This window comes from Gekko japonicus, unplaced genomic scaffold (assembly GCF_001447785.1).
Source record: "Gekko japonicus isolate JY-2015 unplaced genomic scaffold, Gekko_japonicus_V1.1 scaffold429, whole genome shotgun sequence".
Taxonomy (NCBI): Eukaryota; Metazoa; Chordata; class Lepidosauria; order Squamata; family Gekkonidae; genus Gekko; species Gekko japonicus.
The window spans coordinates 48,671-67,622 of record NW_015161964.1 but is presented as its reverse complement, the minus strand read 5'-3'; the positions used below and the strand labels follow the sequence as shown (position 1 = coordinate 67,622).

General features: G+C 42.6%; 1 protein-coding gene across 1 annotated transcript in view; it reads left to right on the top strand.

The window, feature by feature from the left end:
* The window catches only part of LOC107126110 (neurobeachin-like), a 600,691-nt gene extending 593,164 nt beyond the window's left edge, over positions 1-7,527 (top strand). The window contains 3 exon segments of the mRNA XM_015429619.1: positions 1-23; positions 1,010-1,161; positions 7,259-7,527. Coding sequence (XP_015285105.1) covers positions 1-23; positions 1,010-1,161; positions 7,259-7,349 — 266 coding nt within the window. The 3' untranslated portion in view covers positions 7,350-7,527.
* Positions 7,528-18,952: the final 11,425 nt, after the last annotated feature.

Here is an 18,952-nt window from a genome sequence, read left to right as displayed (position 1 = left end):
TGGAGATCAATGACTCAACCAGGGTAAATATTCTTGGAACTGAAAAGAGCACTTCATCAGTCTTTTCCCCTCCCCATGTTTATTTATCATTTTAAACTATACAAAATCAAACATATAAATGCATACAGCTCATGTAACAAAAACTTCCAGTTATTTATATCATTTCAATAATTACTTCGTTATTTACTCTCTTCCATCTTTTGTAACCAAACATACATTTTATGCCACTTTTTATCAAACTCCTTTTCACTTTTACCCTGAATAGTAAATGCTAATTTCTCTAATTCAGCAACTTCTAATATTTTACTAGCAGTTCATCAGTCTTGTTTGAGAAAATTGCACATCCTCTGTGCCCCAGTAGGAGTCGCCAGAGGTCACCATGACTTCCAGGCACGGACACACCCACACACCCACACACACCCACACAAAAATGCAAAAATACCCCCCCCCCAAAAAAAAGAATAACTGAATAAGTCATATTGGCATTAAAAACTTCTCCATTTCAAGTTAAAGGGAACCTTAGATTTTAAAAAAAGAAATGATAACAGACTGCTTAATCTACAATGATTTCTGTGATACATGTTTTAGGCTTAAAGGTTTTTGAGTGTTTGTGCCTTAAAAGGCTACATGACTTGACATCCGTCCTCTCTTGATTAGGAGCCAAGTCATGAATCCAAGCCCAGGGGAGTCAGATCCATCAGTAGCACCTCAAGCAGCGAAAGGGATGCCTGGCTCTGAGGTGTCAGTGATGGCACCGGCCACTGTAGGACAAAACATGAAATGATATGTGCTGGCGTCAAGTGAAATGTTCTCCTTTGCTCCTGCTTCTTTCTTTTTTCTTATAAGAGAGACATTAATTACACATTTGGGGCTAACTGTTAGATTTTATTAATTTCTTTTTGAAATGCAATTGAACATTAAAAAAACCGTCCACTTATAAAACGTTTTCTGCTCATGCGCTGTGATTTCCCAGCTATTAACTGTAGTGTATGCCTTAACTCTGATGTAGGCTATCCTCCTGAGCAGTGATGGGCAGAACCTGGTGACAGGTGGTGATAATGGAGTAGTGGAAGTATGGCAAGCTTGTGACTTCAAGCAACTCTACATTTACCCTGGCTGTGATGCTGGCATTAGAGCAATGGACCTGTCCCATGATCAGAGGTAAGCTGCAACCCAGAAACCAGGGAGTCTGGAGCCCAGTACAGACAACAGCCCTACCTGTTCCCCCACGTGGGTGTGAGCATGCTGGCCCCACCTCCTGCCTCTCTTCTTTTACCTCATCACCTGCAGGGTGTGACCAGGCAAAGGAAGTAGCCACCCCCTCCCTGTGATCAGTGACACTGCTTTGCAAACATCGCTCATCATGGGGATGGAGAGTTCTTTTAGCCACTTCCACCACACAGCTGCCCCTGCAGACAATCAGGCAATCACATGGAGGCACTGGGTGGAGTCATTGTGTTCATGCCCCTTCTCCCTCACCATGTGTTCAGTGAACATGCAGGCTAGCATCTGGGTCTTAGGTAAACTTTTAATTTCTTTCCATTCATTGGCCTCCTAGTTGAAATGCATAATAGCTTTCCATGATTTGGGCAGTTACCTGTATGTTAATATTGTGTTACAGAAGGGAGGCTTCTCACACTGCATGCTGAATTGGGATACTGCTATGATATATTTTAAAGGAGAAAATAATAATTTACACATTTGTTTATTTACACGGTCTACTTTTTTCAGTATTTTGAGACCAAAAATAGACATAAACATTAATATAGCTGTCTGAAAGATGTAGAAAGAAAGGGGAGAGACCCAAATACATCAGTCAGTAAAACCAAATTAGTACAACAGTCATTAAAAGCTTGTCTAAATAAACAAAATTAGTCTATATAATCAAGGTGGGCCATTATGGTATACTTAGATTGCTGGACTAAGATACGGGAAACCCAGATTCAAATACCTGCTTTGCCATGGGAGCTTGCTGGGTGAGATTGGGTCAGTCTCACACTCTCGGCCTAACCTACCTTACAGGGTTTTTGTGAGAATAAAATGGAGGAGAGGAGAATGATGTAAACCCTTATGGCAGGTGCCCCCAATGTGGTGCCTGTGGGCACTATGGCACCTGCAGACACTCTTCCTGGCACTCGCCAAGTGTTTTCAGAAAGTGGGCATGACCAGATAGGTCTCTTACCCAACAGGGCATCTAATTTGCCACTGGAGATACGATTGGGAGTACAGACATTTTAAAATGTTGTTTGGCAGTGACTGCCAACACAGCACCAGAATCTTCAGTGTGTGATTGAAGTTAAGCTGTGGTGGCCATTTTGTGGCTGACGACTCCTCTTGCAGCCACCATTTTGTGGCTGTGGGCTGCTGACACAGCACAAGAGTCTTCGGTGTGTGATTGAAGTTAAGCTGTGGTAGTCATTTTGTGGCTGACGACTCCTCCTGCAGCCACCATTTTGTGGCTGTGCCCACCACGCTGTGTCAAATTTTCAAATCCCTGCAGGTTCAGAAAAGTTTGGGACCCCTGCCCTATGGGTCTTGATTTTGGAGAAAGGTTGGGTATAAAGTAATTAAATAATAATAAGTCTTTAAGCCTTCTTAAAAAGGGCCAATGCCTCACCTTTGATAGACTATAGTAAACAATTGGCTCCACAATTCAGGCCCTCTGCTGAGAAATCCCTCTCTGCAACTGCTCTGGCCTGCCAAAGCATGGAACGATGATCTTTCAGGTCCAGTAAGTAAATATGGGGAAAGACATTTCATTAAGCAGGTCCCCTACAGAACTAAAATAAAATGCATTCATGTCAATAGGCTTAGAAGGGAGTAACTTTGATGAAGAGTGCACTGTTAATCTTCTCCACTTCAAGAGACCTAATGAAACAAATGGAAATCAGTTAAATTCTATGAATTCTCACAATCAAGATTAAGGCTAGTTCATTGTTGTGGTACCTGTGCACGTGCAGGCCTGCCATGGAGAGTTTTTGAAGCCTCCCCCATGCTGTCCTCCCACCTTTTACAGTGTGATATAGTGGGGGTTAGTGCCCTTCTCTCAGTTCTTTCTCTGCCACCGTGGAGAGAGGTTCCTTTGTCAAAGCTCCACTTCATCAGCCTCTTACTGCCAGCAACTACTTACCTCAAGCCCTTGCCTCCTTAGTATCCAGAATATGGCCCAAACAGGGCCTTTAAAAAAATCCAGGTCTTGTGGGTCCAAAATTCCCCACACCAACACCCAAGACAAGTGCTTTAAGTGTCTTGGCAAAGAGAACATCTATTTGCTGCAAGTTTACTCCGAAAGCTAGGCATGATAGAGCTTCCCACCTAAAAGCGGTGCTCTGGGAAAAGGTCTGGCGCTGCTCACATGAAAAAACCCTAGTGATATACCACCTTCTTTTGCCTGCAAATGTATCTGAGCTTCCGTGGTTCCTACAGCTCCGAGACTAAACCCTAACCATCCCGGGTCCAATGCAAAAATCAGGGAGGTCTACAAACTCCACACTCACATCCTCTGAATGTAGCTTCTTGGCACCACTTCCCAAGAAAGTGTGTCACCAAAACAAACAACTGGACAAACAGCTGAAATCAAAATAATCATCCACCTCCTCCCATCCCCAATCCAAGAACTCGGTTTCACTCAAGTCATCCCTAGAACCAGTTAAGGAAGCAACCTCTCTTTCGAGAATGCCCACCCTTCTCCTCCCGTTCTGTGTGAGAGGGTGAAGTGCAAGATTTGGAACCTCCTATCCCCCATCATCACCCCCCCCAGTACAAATCCACCACCCCAATTGGATCTGATGGATTTGTATTTGATGTTGTTCCAATCACTGTACCAAGAACAATGTGACTACCATGACCAGGGCTAGGATCCATAAGACTCCTCTTGGTTCTGACCAGACAGAGAAACAGCATTTCCCTTCACATTCACAGGAGAACAACCAGCTCTTCAATGATACAACGTTCTCTTATAATCTCACTGCCTTTGAGGACAGAGACTTTGACTCTGCCTCTGTGTGAGGCCCAAGCCATCTATATATTCCCCCGGCTAAGACCTTCACATATACAACGAGCAACTGAGCCACATGGCTCGGTCTCTTAAAATCAATATGTCCAGTGCTCCTCCTAGAGCCATGGCTCCAATCTTTTGCGTGATGCACCTTCCCAGTCTTGGATGGCCTCCTACAAGTCAGAACTGGACCTTGGTTATGCCCAGCACCTTCTGCACCCACTCCATTCTATCCACATCCTTTTTGAAGTGAGGCCTCCAGAATGGCACACAGGGTTCCGGGTGCGGCCTGACTAATGTGGTGTTCAGCAGAGCTATGACATTTGTGATTTGGATGTTATGGCTCTGTTGATACACCCCAAGACCCATTAGCCTTTTTTGCTGCTGCATCACACTGACTACTCATAATTAGTTTACAGTCCATCCGTACCCGCACATGCCCTATCAAAAGAATGTTCAAATACCTCCTAGACCTACTAAACCCCTCGGTCAAATACCTCAGTGGAGCCTGTCCCTGGTGCTATCTGTGTTAATGGGAAGAACATCTGAGCACATGGTCACATGTTCCCTTTGCCTACTCACCATGAAGATGGTATTCTAAGACGCCATCACAACAGCAAGGAGAGTCAGTGAGCTACAGGCACTAAGACACTGATATCCCATTCTTAAATTTTTTTGACACCAGGTAGTCACTGAAATTCCTTCCGAAAGTGACATCAAAATTTCATCTGAACTAGGATATCACCTTACCTGTGCTCTACCCACAGCCACAAAACAATAGAGAGTGACTCTTGCAGAATCTCAGCATATACAGATTGCTAGTATTCGACCTAAATAGCACTAAATCATTCAGAAAGGACAAGTTCTTTATATTGTTCATAGGACCCACCACAGATTTTTAAAAGCTACTGTCACAATCCATCTCAAGGTGGATAGTGACTTGAATCCAACTATGCTATAAACTTGCAGGAGTTGACTGCCCACTACAGCTGCACGCTCACTCCATTTGAGCCCAATCCACTTCAGCTGCTTTTCGTAATGGCCTCTCCATTGAATCCATCCGCAAGGCCACAATGTGGTCTTCCATCACGTACGTTTGCAAGACATTACTCAGTGGACATAGATGCCACGAGAGATGCGGCAATAGGAAGAGCAGTCCTGCAGTCTCTATTCAACTGTGAGCTCACACCCACCTTCCTCAGTCTCATAAGTCATCTTGCTGCTCTCCCATGTGGGACTGCGCAGGTACCACAATGATGAAAACAGGGTTTCACGTACCTGTAACTATTGTTCATCGAGTGGTCACCTGGGCAGACACACAATGCTCCTGCCTGCCCCACTGTGAGCTCTTCTTTAAATCCAACAATTCCACACACTCCGGAAAATCAGCAGAGAGGAACTGGGGGAAGGGCATTCCACCCCTTCTAAAAGGCAGGAAGACAGCATGGGGGAGGGGCATGGAGAGCCAAGAGGTGTTTTTGAGCTTCAGAAAACTCTCCATGGCAGGCCTGCACCTATACAGTACCCTGCATAGTCACCAATATGCTAGACTAGGTAGAGTTTTGGGCTTGGACCAGAATGATGTGGGTTTAGACTACTGCTCTGCCTTTAAGTTTACTGCGTGGTCTTGGGCCATTTACTCACCTTCTAAGCCACATTAAAATGTTATTGGCTGCTGCGGGTGTGTGATAATCCCTTGTATACTACCTTCAGCCTTTTAGAGGAAAGGCAAGATAGAGGTACTTAAAATGTTTTTGGTGCATGAATAGCATTTCGGGAACCTAGAAGGTTGAGCAGCTAAAACACAGAACAAAATATATGTATTTATTGCTAAGTGCCCAGTAACTACAAATTAAAAACAACACCCATAGAATGTAGATAAAAACAAAGAGGTAGTAGGTATAACATCACATCCATTAAGACATAGCATACAGCAACAAAGATAAATTGCACTTGCAATAACCACTAGTCCAAACACGTTTTGGTCCTGAGAGCCTTCTCCAGTGGTCTAAATAATAACAACACACAATGAAAGCATAAAATATCTGTTCCAGGCAAGGTAGGTAGTATATGAATCCTAAGAATAAAAAATACACTTGTAAAGATGTTACCAAAATGTTGCATACTAACTGGCTCAAAGAAGGGTTCTTTTTCAAAACAATGTTAGTAATGAATGGTTGCTTCTCACAATGGAATAGTGTAGCTCCAAACAATAGCTATGAATTAGTTGCTGTAGATTTTCCGGGCTGCGTGGCCGTGGTCTTGGCATTGTAGAACCTGACGTTTCACCAGTAACTGAAACTGGCATCCTCAGAGGTATAAACACAGAAAGATGGAATACTCTCACAGAGGATGCCAGTCTGAGGATGCCAGTCACAGTTACTGGCGAAACGTCAGGTTCTACAATGCCAAGACCACGGCCACACAACCCGGAAAATCTACAGCAACTAATGAACGCCGGCGGCGAAAGCCTTCGGCAACAATAGCTATGAAGTTTTGCTGTCAATCAGGCCTGTGTATATTAGGAGCCCTCACCCATTGTACAACCATTCTGTGAAAGAGATAGATGGCATAGCATCAATGTGTAATTAAGCTATATAGCCGGAGGTAATCGTAAAAAAAAATTATCAAAATTTTCACATTCAGACCTGTTCTTGGCCATTACTCTATTCACAGTATGTGCCCATGTGTCAACCAAACGTGAAGGGAATCTAAGAGGGATCCTAACATTTGACATGTGTTAGTAGAAGAAGAAGAGAAGAGATTGGATTTATACCCCACCCTTCACTACCCAAGGGAGTCTCAGAGTGGCATACAAACTCCTTTCCCCTCCCCACAACAGACACCCTGTGAAGTAGGTGGGCTGGGAGAGTTCTGACAGAAACAGCTCTTTTTCAAGGACAGCTGTGCCATAACTATGGCTTGCCCAAGGTCATCCAGCCAGGTGCAAGTGGAGGAGTGGGGAATCAAACCCAGTTCTCCCAGATTAGAGTCCGCGCACTCAACCACTACACCAAATTGGCCTCATTTCAGCTTTTGTCTACTGGCCAGTAAGATTCCCGGACTTTAGTCATTGTTGTCTACCTGGGAATAAGACTACATTATTTATTGTTAGATAAAGCAACAGAATATTCAGTTTTCCCTGTATTGTCTTAGGTCTGCTCTCTTTATCATGATTCATAGTTTGGGAGCCTGACAAACTGACTGTGCTGAAAATCAAATACATTGACTCAGTGTGAATAGTCTCTCTGTCTCTTTCAGGACTCTAATTACGGGCATGGCTTCTGGTAGCATTGTAGCTTTTAATATAGATTTTAATCGGTGGCATTATGAGCATCAAAACAGATACTGAACCTGAGTGAAGAACTGAAAGCAGAGGGGGAAACTGAGAGCACAAGTGCTACCGAAAAGGCATAATCTCTGGTGGAAAAACAAGTCTGCATATTGACCTCCGTTGTACATTCCATTACACCCAGCAATAGCTGTACATTGTAGTCAGCAACCATTTTACTTTGTGTGTTTTTTCACAACCGAACACCAGCTGCTGCAGAAGCGAGCTTGTATCATGTAAATTATAATGAATTAGAAGATGTTTTGGTAATTATTTCATAAATCTTTGTTTACTGAGAAACGGTAGTAGTAGAACACGTCACAAGAGACTTTTGAATTTTCTGAGGAAACTTGTGTCTGGCTGTTTTATTATTTGGGCCATGAACCTAACATCCATTTCCCATTTCCAGCCTCTTTTCAAGCTGAAAAATGATTAAAAGAAAAAAAACTACGTTTGATACTTTGTACATCAGATGCACATCTTAACTTTGAAGGGATACTTTTGTAAAAGTAAAACCTTGTATAAAGAACAAAAAAAGTTTCTTAATTTTATTGTGGAGTTACAACTTGCATGTACTTTGAACCTGATGTCTTGATGAAACGGTCACATTCACTGGTTGAACTGATGAAGAGCTGCCTAAAGGCACAGCTTGTATTCAAGGGTTGAAATGGGGGGGCCGCAAGCCGCAATTTTGTCATTGCCACTGAAACATGGTTTGCACTTTTCAATATCAAGTCACCCCTTCTAAGTGGAGTTTTGCTCACGACATGAAGCATTTGGATATGAAGCCATTGTTTGCCATATTTATACTTTATTAAAAAAAGAAAAGAAAAATCTTCCCTTTTGATTTAACAATGTGATAGACAGGCGGGAGCACAGAAGAGATGCCGTGCAACCATGCTTAGTGACTCCCACTAAAGTAAGAGTGCTAGACTTCTAGATTCATCACATTTGGCATACTATACATTGCAGGGAGAGATTGATTAAGATTTTCTCTTCATTCCCTTGGAAATAAAGCTTGGTTCAAAACAACCTTAGCTTGTTCTTTTAACATTCTTCTGAAAAGTCACACTTTAAGCCACATTCTCAGCTGAAGGCACTTCATGGTCAACGATACTGTAATGCTGACTATCAAGATAATTTGCCGCACATTCTACAGATCAAGTCACACCCAGGGGTATATACACTTTACTTCATGTTTCTTCTTTGTATATTTGGTGACTGTATTGTCATAGATGTACATATTGTGTTGGTAGGGCTATGAGGCATGTAACAGGAATGTAATTTTCTCAGACTTTACACTCACTTGCAGTCATTTATTTAAAAAAAAAAGATAAAACAAGGTAATGGATTCTTTGTACTGGCACTTTGCACCAGAAACATATCATTATTTATTGATGTGATTCTTATTTGTTACCCACCTTGTATTAGTAAGTTTTAGCACTAAATACCTTCTACATTGTTGTTTGTATTTATAAGATTCTGAAATCACGGGGAATCAATGTAATGATTAAGTTATTCATCATCAGTCTGTAAGCAATATCTTGAGTTTGTAGCTTAGAATTGGGAGAATATTGAACATCTGGAAGATAAATTCATTTCATCTCAAGATCATGGTGAAATATTTTGGATATATAAATTCCTTAAGCTATTGTAACCATGTTTTATTGCAAAGATGTAAAATATGCCAGATGTGTGTGAGTTGGAAATCAAAAAGAAAAATAAAATATGCAAAGAATTCATGGATTGCTTCTCAATTTTATTTAACATCTGACAGAAATGCCAGATTGTTGATGGAAAAGGAAATCCTTATTCACAATGATAAGAATGCAACACTTAAAGAATATTGGATTGAAGCTATTGTCCAGATTATTGTCTGTAACACTGGTCCGTACTGAATAGTAAATAAATAATTGACCTAGTCAACAACAGCAACAACAACAATATACGGTCATGGACCAGCAATATGAAAATATATATTAACGGAGTAGTTATAAGAATACACACACACAATCCTCCATTAATATACATATTAAAAGCAAATATGTATCACTGAATAAACACAATACCTCAGTCAGGGGTCATTTTGTAGAAAAAGAGCTAGGGGAACTCATTAGCATATGCCACACCCCCTGACATCAGGGGCCTGGCGGTGGACCTGCAAGGCCAGCGGGAGTGCGAGGAAGCCCCGCCAAGGCCCTCCCTGGCCCCAGGCAGGCAGGGGTGGGGAGAGGCGGGGAGGAAGCAACTTACCCTCCCTCTTCTCCTGCCGCCTCCTGGCTGAATGAGGGCTGGAAGCGGGGTGGCCGGAAGCAGGGGGCGGGGCTTCGTCATGTGTCCCGCCCCCCTGCACCTCACCCGGGGGAACTGTGTTCCCCCGCTTTCCCCCCCAAAATGACCTCTGACCTCAGTAGACTCTAGGAGCCACACATACTCTGGCAACTCTATCTGAGGTTTCAGATTCAAGGTCTGCAAGAAGAAAGGAGGCATACCATTCCTCCAGTCTTCCTGGGATTTTTTTGGAGGATGGGTGTAATAAATATATACCTAAGGTCATTATGTTCAATGCAACAGTGCATGTCCAGCCATTTCCCCAGTTGCACAAGGGCATAAGCACTCCAGAAGTGGGACACCACAGTATCTCCCTTATACTAAAGCAGATGGAGAAATGTTGATACAGGCCAGAGTGAAAGCTATCCTGTGTTTGGGAATCACTGGATTAGCTAAATAGTTTGACAGCTCCAATTTCTTGCTCCTGAAGTGCTGGTATTTTGCAGCAGAACATAAATGGCATTGAAGTGCAGTGTCCCAAATCCTTTCCTCAATTTCAGATTTAGCTTTGGAATAATTAACATATTCAGGAATTTTTTTAAAAAATAAACTTTATTGAGATAAACTGAACACAATTACAAAACATCAAGTAATAGCTGTAAAAACACATAAGCATAACTTAGGTTTACAGTATTAATACTGTATAAACAATGTTTAATAAATTAGGAGGGAAATAACTTCAGCATAAACTAAAGCATAAACAAACATAAAACCACTGGCTGCATCTAGTCGGTACGTATGATAGGACAGATGACCTAACAACTTCTGACTGTAAGTGCCAACAATCAGCATTCATTGGAAACTAGAATGGAAGAAACAAATTATAATAAAGAAGAACAATCTGCAAATTCTGTCCATATCTAGAATAAGAGACCATTTTTCATACATTCCAGTGTGATACAATGTACGCAGGAAATCTACGGTGCCTGGACTAACATCAGTTGAGATTCTTCTTCTTGTGATTTTTATAAGAAAGTATAATTAACTTTTTGGCCACCGTCATTTCAGTGAGCCCCGTATATTTAGAATATATATATTTATTTAAAATATAAATACATATTTATGTAAAATATATAAAATATATTTTTTCAGGCTATTTACAAGCCATTCATATATTTCATAAGAATAGTGCTTTAAAAACTGATACAAATAACAGTACTAAAGCCAATATGAAATTGAATTTTATTTTTGTCATGCTTTTGGTTAAATTCTGGGAACAAAAAGGATACAAAGCTTTTGATTTGCAAAAAAAATAATTCCAGCCTGCAGCAGTAATTTAACAACTCACTGAAGAGAGGGAAAATTCCACCTTTCAGAGTTCAAGATTTCTATAAAAGGAAGTTCATGCACTCAAGCAGGTCTTTCTGCATTTCATTGACTACAAACATGCTATGCTGTGTCGTTTATGTACCATCCAAACAACACAGAGATTGATTACCAATACTATTATGTTACATCTTAAAGTGTCTGAAACAATAAAGATGCATATTCCAGAAAAAGAAGTATACTCACTGTCCTCTTCTACAAGCATTACAGGAATGATGCACTGATTCTTAACTTTAAACCTCCGCGCGCCCCCCAAAAAAACCCCACACATAGTACACTTCTAATTTTGAAAAGAAGAAAAGCTGATTTTGAAGGCCAGGTCATCTGCTGTCTACCACTATTTCCACTCTTAACCACTCCTGCTGCACTATTCCTGCCCAAAATTCACCTCCTCCCAGGAATAAAATGGAAAAGAGCTACAAGGACTATAGGGGAAGAAGTATAGTTAAACCCAGTTTACCAGAACAGCCATTGCAGAATTTGTCAAAATGCTTACAAGAAGTCTGGCAGGCTGCACATGTTATGCTACAACCCCTGTCTATGAAGAGTTCTCATGGTAGATGCTTGTTTGGTGTAGCCAGTTGGTGTAGTGGTTAAGAGTGGTGGACTCTAATCTGGAGAAACAGTTTTGATTCCCCACGCCTCCACATGCAGCCAGTTGGGTGACCTTGGGTCAGTCACAGTTCTCTCAGAGCTGTTCTCTCAAGAGCAGTTCTTTCAAAGCTCTTTCAACCCCACCTATCTCACAGGGTGTCTGTTGTGAGGAGAGGAAGGGAAGGAAATTGTAAGCTGCTCTGAGACTCCAAGTGAAGGGTAGGGTATAAATCCAGCTCTTTTTATAATATTCTGTATCAGCCCTGCTTTCAGCAAAGGCGAATGTTTGAAGCAAGTCCTTAATCCTGCAGGTGTAATAGCATTTGTAAGAGACTTGCTTAGATAAAGGTGATTTTTGACAGCTTCAAGACACCTCCTTCCTTTCGCAAAGAGACTACTGCACACAAATAAATACACATATATTCTCCTATAAATCAACATATTAAAAAATAGAATCTGGCTATGCAATTCATATCTATATTCTTTAATTCGTATCATTGTGAACCAGCAACTGATTGCAGTATCTAATTTCCAGTCACAGCTCTTAAACCAGGGGCTGCAGACAGTGTTCCAGTAATTAAAACACCCAGCAGGCTGCAGTTTAAATAGTTGGCATAAGATTTTGCATCCCTCCCTCCTGACATCTGTAGTTCTATCAAAAATTAATTGCATAGATTATTTTCACACCACCATTCCCAAAGGCTCTGGGCAGCTAACAGCAGGACATTTAGAACAATATTACACACTAAAAAGTTTAAGCTATAGAGTTTAAAAATTCTGCCCAGCTTCCTACAAAGGCAGAACCACTATGCTATATGGGTGCCAATGCAAGCCCCAACCCCGCCAAGCCTGCGCTGGTGGGGGAGGGCTGATTTGCCTCTGCGAGAGGCATGAAGAAGAAGAGACCTACAGGGGGCAGAGCCAGCCTATTTAGGCTTGGCTCCTGCCCCCTACCTTACCTAGTCTGTTGGAAAGAAGGAAAAAACTCCCACATAATTTGGGTTGGTTCAGTTTGAGGTTCCGTTTGGGGGATGCCCTGAACTGCTTTTGGAGGGTTCATGCCCATCCCTAATTACTACCACGTTACAGAACTTCACAAGCCATTTTTTCAGTGATGGTATTTTCAATAAGCACCACTTAATTGCTGGAATCCTCTCCAGATATTGTATTTAATAGTAACTATTTGTTTTAAGTTTTCAGAGGTGCTATTAACAAGAGGAACACTGTTTATGAAGATCATTATTATAATCAGGGGTCATTTTGTAGAAAAAGAGGTGCAGGAGCTTATTAGCATAACTCATTAGCATAAAAGATCATCAGGGGTCTTGTTGTAGAAAAAGAGCTGCCGGAGCTCATTAGCATAACTCATTAGCATAACTTATTTGCATATGCCACGCCCCCTGACATCACCGGAAGTGTGTCAGAAGGCTCAGCTACTTACCCTTCTGCTTCATCCTCATTCCCAAACGGAATGAGGATCGAAGCAGAGGGCGGCGTAAAGAAGGGGCGGGGCTTCACCACGTGACCGCCCCGCCCCCTAGAGGTTCTCTTCCGGAGCTCCGTACCTGAGAGCTCCCCCCCCGACTAGAGCCCTGAAGATCATTATTATAATCAATTGAATATCCAAATATTTCACAGGTTTTGATGCCAAAGAGAATGCAAGTAGTAATGACAAATATGTTTCTCCTCTGATACGTTTAAGAACAGATATTCCGTATTCTTTTAATTTACATAGCATCCTGATACTGTCCCAAACAGAGATATCCTATCAAATCATACTGAGAAGAATGTTCTAGGTTTAATCAACATAATTAGATTATCAGCATACTATGATGTTTTGAAATTACACACATTCGTGTACTATTTTCTGCTATCAGTACTGCAAAAAATATAGCAGAGCTGAAAGAGACCCTTTATTCGAGTTCCTGGTAGAAAGTCTTTATTACCTTATATATCAACAGAGTAAAATTACCTCTGAAATCAGTCTGAGCTCAATATCTGTTACTGCTCTCTTTTCAGCAAAATCCAGTGGGGATGGAATGGAGGGTTGTGAAGCCAATGGGAATGGCAAATGTGTGACTTCATACAAGACCCCTGCAGCTGGGCAAGTATTGATGGTTTGTTATGCTAGGAAGGAAGCTTTATGAGCGCCTCTGGTGACTGGCGGCATGACCTGTGCCCATATAAATTTGGAGTTGGAAAGAGACTGTATTATGTGGCTTTGCCGTCAGACAAAGAATTTCCGTTAGTGAGCGCCTGAGGTAATTCTCCAATGGAAGAATCAAACTGTCCTCCTAAACTATAGCAAATGAAAAGGACCTCATCCTGGCTTCTCGTTCTACCAAGAGTTTAGCAACTTGGTTTATTTAATAACATTTAAACGGTGTCACTTTGACCTCTTCAGTAATGTTGATGAATTATCCGTTGTTGATGACATATTTAGACCGCAGTCCCACACTGGATTAAATGCAGCGAATTTAGTTATGTTAGCACAGGGTAAACGGCCTCCAGAGTGCAACACAAGTATGCAAGATTGATGAGAATGGTTCCCTTCTAATATTTCAGTGAAATTATAATCTGTCAAAGCGAGCTGTGTGACAGCTGCTACTGCAGGAAGGATGTTGACACTTTTAATTTTTTTTATTGCAATTGCCTCAGATTTGTTTACGCAATTAAATAGTGCATCTGAAGAAGATGTGGAGGACTGGCTCTTTTGTCTCATGTTCTTCTCTCAAGGTGTATTAACATGGTCCTGATCTGGATAGTCCAGGCTACCCCGATCTCCCTAGATCACAGAAGCTTAGTGGAGTCGACCCTGGTTAGTATTTGGATGGGAGACCACCAAGGAATACCAGGGCTCGGATGCAGAGGCAGGCGGCAAACCACCTCCAAATATCTCTGACCCTATGGGGTTGCTGCCATATGTCTACTATGACTTGATGGTGATTGATAGATGATGACGATAGACAGACAGACACGAGGACCAGGGCTTCCTGCAAAAAAAAATAAATTCTAGCTCCTTGACACTCTTGGTTACTGTTGAAAACCCTCCTCATCCCTCTGTACATAAACCTGGTTTCATCACCCCTGCCTCAATGGTGACTCCCACATGTATTCTGTGTACATGCCAAGCTTCTCCCATATCTATAAATGAAGGCTATGTTACTGTAGGATAGGAGTAGGCAACCTTTTTGACAAATACTAAAAAAACTGTGTGAAGATGTTGGTGTCCTAGCAAACAAAATAGCAGGGAAAGGGTTGTACTTGGCCAGACATACCTGTGGCTGCCAGCATTGGCATAAACCACACTTACAGCCTTCCCCTGCAACTCTGGTCACTACAATGCTTACAGTTACTTGGTTGTTTGGGTAGAGATCTGACTAGGGTTGCCAGGTCCTCCCTGGCAGCCAGCGGGGGGCTCCTTCAAAACCACAGAGTTTGCCCGAAAACTAGAGCGTCACCCCCAACATCAGCAACACGATGATGTCACTTCCAGGTGATGTCATCATGTTGGTGATGTCACACAGCAATGTCTCTGTTTGAGGGTGGGGTTCCCCTGCCAGCCAGCTGGCTGGTGGCAGATCAAAGTCCTCATAAGTGGGGGCACCCCTTCTGGGATCTGGGGGCTGGGAACTCTAGGTGCCTGGGTGCCAAGCAAAATGGTCTGGTGTGCCACTGTGTGCCTATGGGCACTCTTGTCTACCCCAATATAGGCCAAAAGGTTAACGATGAAGCTATATACTGAATGAACCGTGTGCCTATTGCCTGTATGACTGAATGAACCGTGTGCCTATTGCCTGTTGCTTGTGCTGGTGTAGTTCAACCAGCATGCGATGTTTGACCAGGAGGCCAGAGTTGTCCAGCTGTGCCCCATTGGTCTTTGAACATTCTTTGGCTCCTACAGAATCAGAAAAGGCTGCATCCCTTCTCCTGGCCCATACAGTGCTTGTGTGTATGCTTTCAGATGTGGTTTTATATTCACTGCTGGTATTCAGTTATATTAGATTTTCAGCATTCCCAGAGCATAAGATCTCCTGTCTGTATACATCATTGTAACCACTTAGGAGACTTACATGAGGCTGGAAAGTAGCCATTCCTTGGGGCTGATATATATTCAGTGTAAAAATATTGTAGCATACTTATCTGCTTTGCATTTATAAGGTTGCCTTTTATATCTTCAGTGTTTTTGCTGAAGCTATCTCCTTTCTAATCAATCCCAAAATACATTTCTTATGTTGCATGAACAGCCTGCACATGCATGAAAGGGATGCTTGAAATATTTGCCAAACATGCTGGTTGAAAGGCAAGGGGCTTTTCTCCCCCCCCCCCCGAGATCTTATTGAAAGATTGCACTTTAGGCCCATTTATAATCATAACCACCCCACAATTAGCAAGCAAAACGTTTACTTGTCAAAGGTTTTATGCATGTGCTCAATTAAATCCATGAATAGTGTTAATGAGTGTATTTTCCCACATTCTGAATGCTAAAGCTTGAAGTGTATCTCCAGTTTTAATTTAAATATTAAACAGTGTTGTTTAATAAGTGCGGGGAGGTTTTGGAGCCTTGTGTAATTTATAACTCAAAACTTTGCATAGGAACTTGGAGCTTTTGTTGTCTTCCCTAGAAGCAGCCGCTGTTGCTTCTCTTTGCTAAATGTTGTCCAGTGTGTGACACAGTATGGCCTAGGTGCACTGTGCCATAACCCCTAATATACCTTTTTTGCATACGGCACCCCCAGTCTAACAAATGTGAAAGCAGACCTGCATGAGTACCACCAGTGGCGATAATGCAGGTGCACATCTGAATACGCATCCTGTAAATGCATTGTGATACTCATCTGGGCCCTGTTGAACTGGCTGGATGTATGTTTCTGTACTGGGGGATACTCATCAGGATCTATCAGTTGTGCTGTGAAGCCACTTCAGTTAGATTGTGGTGGCAACTTGTTCAGAGATTGCGCTCATATGCACAAAAACAGTGAATGTTAGTGTAGTGGGGTTATTCAGGAGGCTGTGCCTTCCTCTTTTCAGTATGTTTTTTCTTTCTTGGACAATGTGCAGTGGAAGCCATGGGATATCCCAGAATTCTTCTTGACTGGCTTCCTATAGCAAAAATATCCAGACACTCCATGGGCCCCCTTGGAGGAGCAGACTTGGCTCCTGTAATATTAACTGAATGTAGGGATTCGGTAGAAAAGAGTAAGAGTCCAGTAGCACCTTAAAGACTAACACTGATCACTCTCTTCAGATAGGAATTCAGTTGCTGTTATAGTTCCTTAAAGAGGCATGCGTACTTAGGATCCTTCCATTCTCTAACCCTTTTCTTAAATATTCTTCAGACTTTTGGCAGCTGTTTTTGTACAAGAAATAAGCAGGTTGTGTGTTCTTGTAGCTGGAGTAACTCTGTACTGGACTGCACCTGGAGTAACTGATTGTTGGGGTTACAAGTACAACACATAATGTTTTATACTTGCTAGAATATCAACCCAGCCAAACTATTGCTAGACAACCAAACATGAACACAGGACATAAATATGAGAATGAAGGCATTCTTATTATTGAACTTATAAAGAAGAAGAAGAAGAGAAGAGATTGGATTTATACCCCGCCCTTCACTACCCAAAGGTGTCTCAGAGCGGCTTACAAACTCCTTCCCCTCCCCACAACAGACACCCTGTGAGGTGGGGGGGGGGCTGAGAGAACTCTGACACAAACTGCTCTTTTTCAAGGACAGCTGTGCCAGAGCTTGTGACTGACCCAAGGTCACATCAGCAGGTGCAAGTGGAGGAGTGGGGAATCAAGCCCGGTTCTCCCAGATTAGAGTCCGTGCACTTAACCACTCCACCAAACTGGCTTGAGAATTGCTGCTTGAGATTTGCTGCTGCACCCCATCCTCCACTTCAATGATTATCTGGGTGTCCTTTGCCCCTTCCTGGGTATCTAGATGGTATCAGAATGAGACCAGAATTCTGTTGGCTGAGATTATTTAATACCTCTATGGGAAAGAAAAATTCCCCACAGTCCTCAAGAAGGCTATAGCAAGGCCACTTTGAATAAACAGACTCTGGCAATGGATGACAGTATAGAGCTGTATCAAATTTACCATTCTTGAGCAATGTACTGTGATGTTATATTGCCAAAGGAACTCCAGGTATACCTGAATTACACTGATCAATTATCTCAGGTTACAAATGGAAGAGGGTAGTCTGTCCCTATTAATTCTGTTAGATTTATCTGCAGTTCTGGATACTGCATAGATCATTCTGGGTCATTGGAGAAGGGGGTTGGGGTTGCACACAGAGCTCTCCCTTGTGTTTTTGTTCTTTCCCCTTTGTTTTGTCTTTTGTTCCCTTTCCATAGAAAGGAGGTTACCATCGGAGATACTGAGTCAATTGTGTGGCCCCTTGACCATGGGGCACTTTAGAGTTCTATATTATCCCCATACTATTTAAAATTTGTACTAGGTCATTGAATAACCCGATATGCTGATGACACCCAGCACTATATTTCATTAACTAAACCACTGGATGCAGCTGTGGCTTTTTAAAATTTTCTGAACAAATTGGTCAAGAAGATGGGCAGGAACAAGCTGAAACTGGATCTGGAGGTGTTGCTGACTGGGTATACTGATATTCTAGATGGGATTTATCTTTGTCTTAGATGATCTGAAATTGACACTGTCAAAGAAGGTGAAAATCATGGTGACCGGAAAAAAGCCCACAGGAAAAACTCCCACAGAAAAAACCCCATGGTCATAAATGCTCACAGGAAAAAAGGCCATGTGGAAAAATGCCCACATGGAAAAAAGCCCACACAGAGAAAAGCCCACATGGGCCCCGGCCAGATGTGCCGGAAAACACAGGGGGGGGAAGCGCGGCTATTTGCGCCGTCGCATTCTGATGCGCTATTATGTGACGGCAGCTTCCCTGCAGCAAAGAGGACGACGGGGGAGGAAGCCGCGCGCCGGCACGATCACACCAGAAGGGTTCCATAGGCGGCCTGTGGCAAAGCGTTTGCTAGTACATGCAGTGTGCTAGTTTTTTACTGTGCAGCTTCGGCGGCTTGCCACGGGGTCGCCACAGGAGTGCTACGCCTCCCAGATGTTCCCGTGTGATCGCACCCGGATACTCCGCGGGACTCCCGTGCCTTCAGCGGGACAATGCTCCGTGTGAACGGGGCCTATAAAGACTTTGCAAGTCCTGAGGGAATATGCCCAAGCTTTGAAACAACTTCCTGAAGCAGTGTACGCCTTTTTATTATTGTGACTGGAAGCCAGTGATGAGGGTGTTTAGTGGGTGGAATTTGACCCGGATTTCTTTTAACTGCCCCATTTCTTGAAAGCCTGTTTCTTCTTTGAAATCTTTATCCACAGC